The sequence below is a fragment of the Salmo trutta genome, chromosome 22 (genome assembly GCF_901001165.1).
Source record: "Salmo trutta chromosome 22, fSalTru1.1, whole genome shotgun sequence".
Taxonomy (NCBI): Eukaryota; Metazoa; Chordata; class Actinopteri; order Salmoniformes; family Salmonidae; genus Salmo; species Salmo trutta.
This window is the reverse complement of record NC_042978.1, coordinates 40,709,620-40,720,798: the sequence shown is the minus strand read 5'-3', so window position 1 is coordinate 40,720,798 and position 11,179 is coordinate 40,709,620. Positions and strand designations below refer to the sequence as shown.

General features: G+C 44.2%; 1 protein-coding gene across 17 annotated transcripts in view; it reads right to left on the bottom strand.

Moving 5' to 3' along the window:
* Positions 1 to 11,179, bottom strand: part of dock7 (dedicator of cytokinesis 7) — a 77,034-nt gene that overhangs the window by 21,019 nt on the left and 44,836 nt on the right. For 14 of the 17 annotated variants that reach the window (XM_029707992.1, XM_029707993.1, XM_029707994.1 and 11 more), the window contains 9 exons: positions 7,749 to 7,838; positions 6,892 to 6,987; positions 6,283 to 6,423; positions 5,976 to 6,089; positions 5,540 to 5,707; positions 4,825 to 4,964; positions 725 to 894; positions 282 to 454; positions 1 to 109 (listed from right to left, as the gene is read on the bottom strand). The exon at positions 1 to 109 is cut by the window's left edge and continues 74 nt beyond it. In XM_029707992.1, the coding sequence (XP_029563852.1) occupies positions 1 to 109; positions 282 to 454; positions 725 to 894; positions 4,825 to 4,964; positions 5,540 to 5,707; positions 5,976 to 6,089; positions 6,283 to 6,423; positions 6,892 to 6,987; positions 7,749 to 7,838 (1,201 nt within the window). The remainder of the gene's footprint in view (positions 110 to 281; positions 455 to 724; positions 895 to 4,824; positions 4,965 to 5,539; positions 5,708 to 5,975; positions 6,090 to 6,282; positions 6,424 to 6,891; positions 6,988 to 7,748; positions 7,839 to 11,179) is intronic. The other 3 variants (XM_029708007.1, XM_029708010.1, XM_029708008.1) reach the window with 1 other exon arrangement.

The window sequence follows — 11,179 nt, the reverse complement described above, 5'->3', positions numbered from 1 at the left end:
AGAACCACTTCTGTAGGACACACTCATCAGCATTCTTCAGAACCCACAACAGACAGATCAACAGGCTGCGGCTGGACTCTGCTGAGAAGGCGCCATGCTGACGACTGGCCTGGGGAGGGTATTGAGAAAGAGAGAGGAGGGGGAGAGAGAAGAGAAAAAAATGAAAAAAATGGAGAAAATAAAGAGGGAGAACGAGAGAGACTCAGGAAGAAGAAAAGGGAGAAAGTTGGGACAAAGAGCAAGGGATTAAAGAGAAAGAGAGAACAGGAAGTGTAAGTTACCTGTGGGTTGAGCAGGAAGCTACTGGGACGAGATATCGGAGCGGATGTCCCCGCTATTGCCATGGCAACGGTCTGACTGATCATGCTGTTGCCGTCCTCTCCAGACTCGTCCCCCCCGGCCCCACCCGCGGCCCCCTGAGCCCCGCCGGGACGACCCCACTGGTTATGGGACTCTAGAGAGAAACCAATCAGGATCAACCAGCACAAAACAAATCACTGTTGGGACTAGCACTTTAGACTCGCAGAAATTGTTTAATGTTTTTCAATGTGCTTTTCCAGAGAAGCACCTGAACCAGTGTGATGTCCATAGATTTGTAAAACCATTTAATCTTCCTTTAAATATTAACCACACAAACCATTCAAGTCTGGACAAACTCCACATAACTACTGCCTAACCCTGGAGGGTTGGGACTTGGAGGGCTACATTTAGTATGTAGACTTGCCTGTGAAGTCGTGAAGCTGGGGAAGTGTTTCCATGACGATGCCTATGAGCGGCAGGTAGAGCATGGCGACGCGGGCCTTGACCTCGGGGTCAGCGTAGCGGGGGTCGGAGTCATGGCTGGACAGCAGGTTATGTACCACACTGACCACCTTCTTATGTAAGCCAAACATCCTACAGTACAGAGAGAGAGCGGGTGGGAGGGAGAGGAAGGAAGGAAGGAAGGAAGGAAGGAAGGAAGGAAGGAAGGAAGGAAGGAAGGAAGGAAGGAAGGAAGGAAGGAAGGAAGGAAGGAAGGAAGGAAGGAAGGAAGGAAGGAAGGAAGGAAGGAAGGAAGGAAGGAAGGAAGGAAGGAAGGAAGGAGAGGGGTTTAAAAGAACCGGTCTCAATAATAGTCCCTTTCAGACAATTTTTGTGAACTCGGTTCGTAAAAATGTTTGTGCAGTATGAACTAGGGCTGTGGCGGTCATGAAAATGTCAGCCGGTGACTGTCAAGCAAATATCTAGCGGTCTCACGGTAATTGACCGTTTATTAACGTAAAGACATTTAGCATCTCCCGGCTTCCACACATAGCATACATCTACATCCATTTTTTTAAGGATAATAAATCCATGTAATATAATCTACACCATCACAATAAATCCATTATTTATTTTAGACAGGTCTATAGAAACATGATATGCAGAAAATGTAGTCTATTTCAGAAGAACAGTATAGCATAATCTGCGTTGTCCTGATCTGGCTATGCGAAATGGCTGAGGGCTACACTAGTTCATTTAGCAGACAAGATTTTCTTAGAATTCCGTGGCATTATTTTTATAGTGAGATCACAATTGAACATAGCTGAATAAAATAAAGGATATTTTCTCGAAACAATGAGGTGCGCACAAGCGGAAATTCTGTGATGATCGGTTAACAAAGAAACAGGTACTCCTATATGCTTAATTTAGAGTTATTTATATAACTTTAGTTGTGATACAAATGTTGGGATATATGGTTAGATAATATGACAAGAACTTGATAATACCTTGAATTTCCCAGCGGCATCCCCTTTGTAAGCTGGTAATACACCCAAACATCCCATCTCCCGGCTGCGTGCTCCGAAGCACCTATCACTCACATGGCTCACCATCACCTGATCGTGTCTTTCTCACAGGCTACAAGTGAAGACCGACATGTCGGGGACGCAACTGCGCGTGTCCATATCCAATTCCGAGGTGCATATTGAAGATATTGGAAGAACTGTCCTCATTTACTTCTCGTCAGCCAACAAGATGAGTAGGCCTAACAAACAGCAAAAGCACTAGCCTATGTCAATCTACTATACCCCATAGTACAAAGGTCGACCCATTCTAGTCAGTGAGAGAAATAAATATTTCCAACAGTCTGGGACAGTTGTGGGATGCGACAGATCCCAAATTAATACAGCCATTAGCTTAGACCCTTTAGTTTAAAATGTTAAACTATTTCTATATATTATAAGAACAGCAATTCGCACACGGCAGTAGGCTGTAAGCGCAAATGTTCCATTAGCAGGAAAACACCATTCTCAACAGTAACCACAAATGTGATTATAATAAAAGCATGGCATGCATAAAGATGTATTTTTACGGTGAAAATGACCTTCCCCAAACTTCAAACTCAGCTCTACATATGTATGCCAGTTAAGCTCTACACCAGTTGTAAAGCGGATTAATGCGCTTCATTTTAAGAAGTTATTTGGCCACTTTCGTTGTGATACAGACCTTATTAAAACATATAGGCCTATGGGCTAGGCTACATGAGGTGTGATACAGACCTTATTAAAACATATAGGCCTATGGGCTACGCTACATGAGGTGTGCGTCTATGATTTGAAAAAGTAGCAACAACAAAAAAAGAAGCATGAACTGTTTCTTGCCTTTCTGCAACACAAGCTGGGCATCAAGTGATATGCTAATATTGTCACCCACCAGACTATTCTTGGTCTTTACATATACTAAATAATATACAGTTGAAGTCAAAAGTTTACATACACTTAGGTTGGAGTCATTAAAACTTGTTTTTCAACCACTCCACAAATTTCTTGTTAACAAACTATAGTTTTGGCAAGTCAGTTAGGATATCTACTTTGTGCATGACACAAGTAATTTTTCCAAGAAATGTTTACAGACAGATTATTTCACTTATAATTCACTGTATCAGAATTCCAGAGGGTCAGAAGTTTACATACACTAAGTTGACTGTGCCTTTAAACAGCTTGGAAAATTCCAGAAAATTATGTCATGGCATTAGAAGCTTCTGATAGGCTAATTGACATCATTTGAGTCAATTGGAGGTATACCTATGGATGTATTTCAAGGAGGTGTACCTGTGGATGCATTTCAAAACAACAAAAGACCTTGTGAAGATGCTGGAGGAAACGGGTACAAAAGTATCTATATCCACAGTAAACGAGTCCTATATCGACATAACCTGAAAGGCCGCTCAGCAAGGAAGAAGCCACTGCTCCAAAACCGACATAAAAAAGACGGACTACAGTTTGCAACTGCACATGGGGGCAAAGATCGTACTTTTTGGAGAATGTCCTCTGGTCTGATGAAACAAAAATAGAACTGTTTGGCCATAATGACCATAGTTATATTTGTTGGGGAAAAAAAGTTGAGAAATAAATATAGTAGGCCTAGCCTATAGAAAGCTGATGGGCTCCTCTTTTTAATAGAGGCCATCACTCGGTTTTCTCACGCAATTGCATAGCCTATAGAAATATTGCGCAACATGAGCTCATGGGCTCTCATGAAGTCTTTGATTAGATTTTTGATTACATTTGCATTGATGTCAGAGTTAGAGGGACAATATAGTGCTGAGTACCAGGCAGTTTGGTAGGCTTAGAGAAGCCTAATTAAAGTGACTAAACGATCACATGGAATTTGACTGCCTCCATGCCTCGTGACTGCCGGTGTGGTGGTAATACAGTTACTGTAACAGCCCTAGTGTGAACACTCCAAAGGAACTCCGACCCCTCAAAAGAGCCCCTGAAGTGAAACGAATTGAGACCATCTCAAGAGGGGGGTCTGAGTTCAGTTTGTTTGAATTCTGTGGCCCAGTAACCTTTTGTAGGGCAATGTGAACACAAAGCTCCCCAGGTTCGCTTGTCATTATTCCCGCACCACACACTAGACTACTGCAACACCGTTTCCCCTATCATAACCTCTTACATTGGTGCCACACAAGAGAAAATGATGATACGCAGGTTCACTGATAAAACGTGCTGTTTTTGGATATTGATTAGCGATTGTCAAGGATGCACAGAAAATCCTAAATGTGTTGAGTATTTAGTTGAGATGATTTGTTTGCATTATATGATCTATAGGGGTTTGAATAGCGTGAGAAGATAACATGTTTGGTGAGAATCACAACATAGGGTAGAACATCTATTCTAGCTCTTAAAGGGGCAGTAGCCTACATTGGGTGTTCAATTTTCAATTACAGAATGATTTATTCTGCAGTTATTCTTCTGCTATTTATTCTGTTTCCAATAATATTTACATGTTAATAGTATCTTCTGATTGCATTTAGTTAAAAGGTGACACAATAATTGTAATCTTTTAGCTTCCAAAATGTAGGTAGGCATACAGTGTATCTAGCTGTCCGATAACACATTCTGATGAAATGGCTTGTCCTGCACTTTATAAAACCCCACAGTGCATTGAGTGAATGTTGGAAAAAGATCTGGGTTTCTTTCTAAACATAGCAATGTGGAGAGGACTCAGACCACAAAATAGGTGAAATGAACTGGCAAAAGAGTTGAGTCCTTATTCCAAGGCAGAGCAGTGTGAAGACAACGACAACGGAGTTCTCAGAGTCTCTTTTTTTAAACCCAATTCACTGAGATTGGACTGAGATTGGTTATTTTAAAGAGGACTACATGTGAAAACACCCTTAAAATGTACTGACCATCAGCCTTGAGAGGGTTGAAAAAGAAAGAGGGGTCAAATGACCTAACCCGTCTCACACAAACACTGTGTACAGACCCCTTAGCATTGAGAGGGTAGAGAGACAGAAACAGACATGCGGGGCAAATGACAATCTCTGTCACAAACACATTAACACAGTGTACTGACCCTTCGGCCTCTGGGTCCAGGATGACAGCCAGCTCAGACAGCACTAGTCCAGCCAGGTAGTGCTGCTCTCTGAAGGGGACAGACAGCTCAAACATGTTGGCTATCTTCTGGTCCTGCGCATGGGTGGAGAAGCCTGAGCTCTGTAGAGATGGAAAGAGGTAGGGAGAGATGGAAAGAGGTAGGGAGAGAGATGGAAAGAGGTAGAGAGAGATGGAAAGAGGTAGAGAGAGATGGAAAGAGGTAGAGAGAGATGGAAAGAGGTAGAGAGAGATGGAAAGAGGTAGGGAGAGATGGAAAGAGGTAGGGAGAGATGGAAAGAGGTAGGGAGAGATGGAAAGAGGTAGGGAGAGATGGAAAGAGGTAGGGAGAGATGGAAAGAGGTAGGGAGAGATGGAAAGAGGTAGAGAGAGATGGAAAGAGGTAGAGAGAGATGGAAAGAGGTAGAGAGAGATGGAAAGAGGTAGAGAGAGATGGAAAGAGGTAGAGAGAGATGGAAAGAGGTAGAGAGAGATGGAAAGAGGTAGGGAGAGATGGAAAGAGGTAGAGAGAGATGGAAAGAGGTAGGGAGAGATGGAAAGAGGTAGAGAGAGAAAGATGAGCAGGGGATGATTCAGAGACATTTTCCACACACCTCGTACTCATCCAGATAGGATGTGGATGTGTGTGTCCGGTGAGCCTGTGTGTGTCTAGCGTGTATGTACTGTCCATATCTGACCTGCGAGGTTGCGGAGGACACGCTGGGAGATGGCGAGGCGGGGGGCGTGAGCAGGCTGCAGGGCAGGTTAAGGGTGACATAGTGCTCGTGGCTGCAGACGATCCTCAGTAAGTCCAGTCTCAGAGACTCCAGAGTGGGGTTCTGCAGCATGTACAGCTTAGTGGACACCTGGGGACACATGGAATGATGTCTAGAAAACTGCCCAAAACAGGATTCGATGGAAAAGCACTGTTGAGGCCCTTTACTCCCAAGTGATACCCAATAGTAATGAGCAGGACAGAGTACTGTTGTGGCTAAAATCATGTACACAAAGTCCGTAATCTATCATAGTGGTTTCAACCAAAGCCTTTGAAATGAAAGTAGATTCTGCAGGGACGTTGTCATTGAGGTGCTGTTATGTTGGGGTGCTAAATCAGTTTGTTCCCTCTCCCAGTACCTGTTTCCAGTAGGTCTTTATGAGGGAGAAGACGAAGCCTCGGTCCATGACAGACAGCAGGTCATTCAGGAAGAAGGCCAGGCTGGTGTTAAGACGCTCCACCAGCTCCAGGTCCTGATTGAACAGAAACACAGGGTCAGGTTTGAGTCTAGAGAGCGCTACCCACTCTGGTATACTTAGAACCCAATAAGGTTCATTCAGACCATTCACTGTATTGGAAGTATCTGTGTGGTTAATGGAATTAAAACATGCTGTGTTGATGTAGGCCACATCTTTATTGTCCCTGTGTGTCCCCGTGACAATGTACCTTCTGAAAGCGTGAGACAATGTCCCCAGCAATGGTGCTGACCAGGGCTGTGATGTCATCCATGAAGCGCTCGGGGAAACGATTCTTCCTGGGCGACTCCAGCCGGTCAGTGAAGTACAGGTGATGGATGATGCTCTTCACCTGGGGGTGTGAGGTCATCAAGGTGAGACAGGGCCCAACACGTAGTGATAGTCATGGATTCTCACGATCTGCCCAAGTTGCAAAGTTGGAAGCCCTGCCCAGTCCTACAATCTCTTCTTAAAATCTGATTTTAAACCGAACCCCAATCACACTGCTAACCTTATGCCTTACCCTAAATTTAAATGAAAACCAATAATTTTTTGTTTTCATAAATGTTTCCGATAAAGCCAAATGTTTTACTTTGCAGCTTGGCCATGTAGTGGGAATCGTAGTTATGGGGCCAGGATGAAAAGCATGACAGTGAACCCTTGTCACACTATCCTGCCAACCTGAACCATACGGTCTTTACCTGGATATTTACTTATCACATTGTCCTTTCCAACACGGCTCCAGCAACTATGGTGGACATGTAACCAGGCCACAGCAGTACGGCCCGGCACTGTGAAACTGTGTGTAGTGTTGTCTTACCATGAGCTCGAAGAAGAACCAGGCCTGTTGGAGAGCTCCCTCCCTGACGCTGCCACTGCTCACCACCCACTGTAGAGCCAGCTCCTCGTGGAACAACTGAGACACAGAGACACACGGACCAGACAGTCAGACACGCAAAGTACAGCACATCAGACCTGGTTCAACCTGGCCTGGATTTAGTTGGTCACTGCAATGGAACCAAGTGCCAAGCTGAACCAAGAACACCTTGACCCAGGCAGGTGGTCCTTCTTACAACAGAACACCGAGAGACATTCTACTGCATCACAATCTAGCATTATATAAACACTGTACTATGTATACACAATCATTCTCAATACAGGGGTTCCTAAACCTTATCCCTTTATTTATTTCACCTTTAATTAACTATGATGATATCTATAATATTAGTACTATAGAATGACTACAATGATATAGTCAATAGAGTGTTTAAATGAACTCTTGCAGACAGCTTTTGAGCGTAAGACGGTTAGGGAACCCCTGATCTTATTCTACATATTCCATATTTAACTCAACAATCCACTTTGTGTGTCTGTGTCTGGTGGTAACTGAACATGGAGGCTTCATTCAAATAGAAACATCAAGTGAGTGCCATTTACCTGAACAAGGATAACAGTGCTACAGTTAGTGCCTGGTACATCACACACACCTCCTGTGCAATACTGTCCACATCACACTTCAAATCACAGCCAAGAGGCGGGACATCTACACTACATCCAACAACCACCAAATACACAATCCAATCAAGAGGCACACATCCACAGACATACGCATAAACAGGCGAATAAGGTGAGGGGGCTCCGTATGGCTCTTCCCCCTGTGTAGACAGTGGCTGGTACCTTTTTGGTGGGTAACCGTCCTGTTAAAGTTTGCAAGAAACTGGTGCTCTCAGTGTGCGAAGACATGCGGTTGCCACAACGCTCCATGGCCTATGGGTGGGATGGATGGGAGGTGACAACAACAGGTTATTGAGGGGCTATGGTTCTAGCTGTAGCACCTAGCAGAATTACACACACAGTTAACAAACATGAACACAAACAACAATCACACAAATACACAAAACAGCCCTCATCATATAACCTTAACTACATTTCCACTTATAGTTACAGAATGCTTGAGTTTCCTCATAATTATATTTCTTCTTACACACATAATCTGATATATGTTTTACACAGAAACTCCCCTTATGCCTCTAGATATGCAGTTTGTAGACAGTATCAACCTGTGGAAAAAATTCCTCTGCGTACAACTTACCTCAGTTAAATTCATGAATTTTACTGAATCTTTGGCCATGACTAAAGACACAAAATAGCCTATGACAACCAATGAGGACAGCCATTGTCACAACACAGGACAACACCAAGACAGGAAAAGAAGATGACAATGTGCTCAAGCAGACAAACACATATACACCCACATACCCCCAAGCAGACCCCCCACATACACACTCAAGGCTGGGCGATATGGCTTAAACAGCATCTAGATTTGTTCTAATTTATGGCCAATGCACAATATATCTAGATTTTGTAATTGTTTTCTCTAAATGAGCTTTGATGCACAATTAAATGTCAAATACAATGCCTTTCAGACAGTCAGCATTAATCTAATGAATTCAGGGCTTCTGAAATTATACCAAGGCTAAATATACACCTTCCAGAACCATAAGACCCAGTAATCATTTCATCTAAATAGTTTAACCTGCTTTTTTGCAATAATCACTGATCTGGGTTTCAAGTCTAGGAAAATGACCTTTTTGTTACAAATGTAACCAGAACCGTGCACATCCACTAATAACTTATAGCAGACATGATAGAAAATTAACACAGGTCTCATAAACAAATCTCTCATTAACAATCTCTCAAGCCCACGTGCTAGTAACTAGCCAGCTAATCGTTATATTTCAACTTTAGTGACTAGTGACTAGCCAGCTAATCGTTATATTTCAACTTTAGTGACTAGTGACTAGCCAGCTAATCGTTATATTTCAACTTTAGTGACTAGTAACTAGCCAGCTAATCGTTATATTTCAACTTTAGTGACTAGTAACTAGCCAACTAATCGTTATATTTCAACTTTAGCCAACATGGATCTATTTACTAACCAGGTAAAAAAGTTGAATTGTTATGAACAAACCTGTCTGTCTCGAAGTGTTTGAAAAGCACGCTAGCTGTCCACTTTGTTCAGATGTTGAAATCAAGTGGCCTACCTTATTTCGAAGAATGAGAATGAGTTGCCAATTCCTTATGTAATTGTGTTTTATGCTTATTGCACATTTATAAAACACAGACTTGACAGCTATTATAACAGTCTTTGGCTAAAATGCTGCTAGAGGAACAACAAACTGAGCATACATTTTCCAGAATCCATTTTTATTGATACTCCCATTTCAGTAGTGTCTGCTCTGCGTACAATTTGAGTAGTTGAGACATACAAAAGGTTAACTTCTCTATTACAGTAAATTCATGTCTCAATGTCCATATGACCGATTCGGTTGGACCAAACCTCAAATCCGAATAGCGAATTGAAACCGCTTGACAGAGAGGAAGTGATCTCTCATCTTTGTTGTTTTAAGTGGCAGGGGCTTGGTGTGTGTGTGTGTAAACATTGAAAGGTGCGCACACCCTACAGTCATTGCACACAGCACAGAAGGAGCGAAGGAGACGAGACCAAAAAGACAACATGAGACAGACAACCACACACACACACACAACTCCCAAACCCACCCAACACACCACCACATGCAGCAGTATCCCACATCATGGCGAACCCACGTGGTGAATGAGATTAATAGCAGCAGGAGGTCATGCATGGGTTTAAATGATCATGGTTAAGAAGAGGAAACAGGACAGGAAATGAGAGGATGAAGTCAGCAAATGAAAACTGGGAAATTCAGTTAGTGGTGCTAGCCTCTGAACCGCCAATTAAAAACGGCAAGTATGAGAAAAGAAAAATCGTTTTAAATTGAGCCACATGTGTAGAGGTGAGTCTTGGCTAGAGGTTCACTGCAACACCACTCCTGCACTGGGGGTGTTACAAAGTGGAGAGAAATGAGGGGGAGCCCTGTGCACATGTTTGACATGACTTCAAGCAGTTACTGACAACTCTACAAACTTCAGAGTGGGCATAGATGTTTCTTCTCCAACCAACTGGACAGAGAGGTAAAAACTAGAAAGGTGACAAGTGAGAGAACTAAAGATGGCGGTTAAGGGTTCATGGAGGCAACTGTGACTTCCTAAGTCTGGTGGTGCGTGTAGGTGAGTGGTGGTGGTGGTTAAGAAGGGTAGGGTGCGAGGGGTGGTGGAGGTTGGGGTTAAAGAGGGTTACTTGGAGGTTGGGGTTAAAGAGGGTAGGTGGAGGATGGGGTTAAGAAGGGTAGGTGATGAGGGGTGGTGGAGGTTGGGGGTTAAGAAGGGTAGGTGATGAGGGGTGGTGGAGGTTGGGGGTTAAGAAGGGTAGGTGATGAGGGGTGGTGGAGGTTGGGGGTTAAGAAGGGTAGGTGTTGAGGGGTGGTGGAAGTTGGGGGTTAAGAAGGGTAGGTAATGAGGGGTGGTGGAAGTTGGGGGTTAAGAAGGGTAGGTGTTGAGGGGTGGTGGAGGTTGGGGGTTAAGAAGGGTAGGTGATGAGGGGTGGTGGAGGTTGGGGGTTAAGAAGGGTAGGTGAGAGGGGTGGTGGAGGTTGGGGGTTAAGAAGGGTAGGTGAGAGGGGTGGTGGAGGTTGGGGGTTAAGAAGGGTAGGTGAGAGGGGTGGTGGAGGTTGGGGGTTAAGAAGGGTAGGTGAGAGGGGTGGTGGAGGTTGGGGGTTAAGAAGGGTAGGTGATGAGGGGTGGTGGAGGTTGGGGGTTAAGAAGGGTAGGTGAGAGGGGTGGTGGAGTTTGGGTGTTAAGAAGGGTAGGTAATGAGGGGTGGTGGAGGTTGGGGGTTAAGAAGGGTAGGTTGTGAGGGGTGGTTAAGAAGGGTACGTGGAGGTTGGGGTTAAGGGCAGGGAGTGAGGGGTAGTGGAGGTTGGGGTCAAGAAGGGCAGGAGTGAGGGGTAGTGGAGGTTTGGTTTAAAGAGGGTAGGAGGAGGTTGGGGTTAAAGAGGGTAGGGGGAGGGGTGGTGGAGGTTGGGGTTAAAGAAGGTAGGTGGAGGTTGGTGTTAAATAGGGTAGGTGGAGGTTGGTGTTAAAGAGGGTAGGTGGAGGTTGGTGTTAAAGAGGGTAGGTGGAGGTTGGTGTTAAAGAGGGTAGGTGGATGGATTGGGGTTAAAGAGGGTAGGTAGAGGTTAGGGAAAA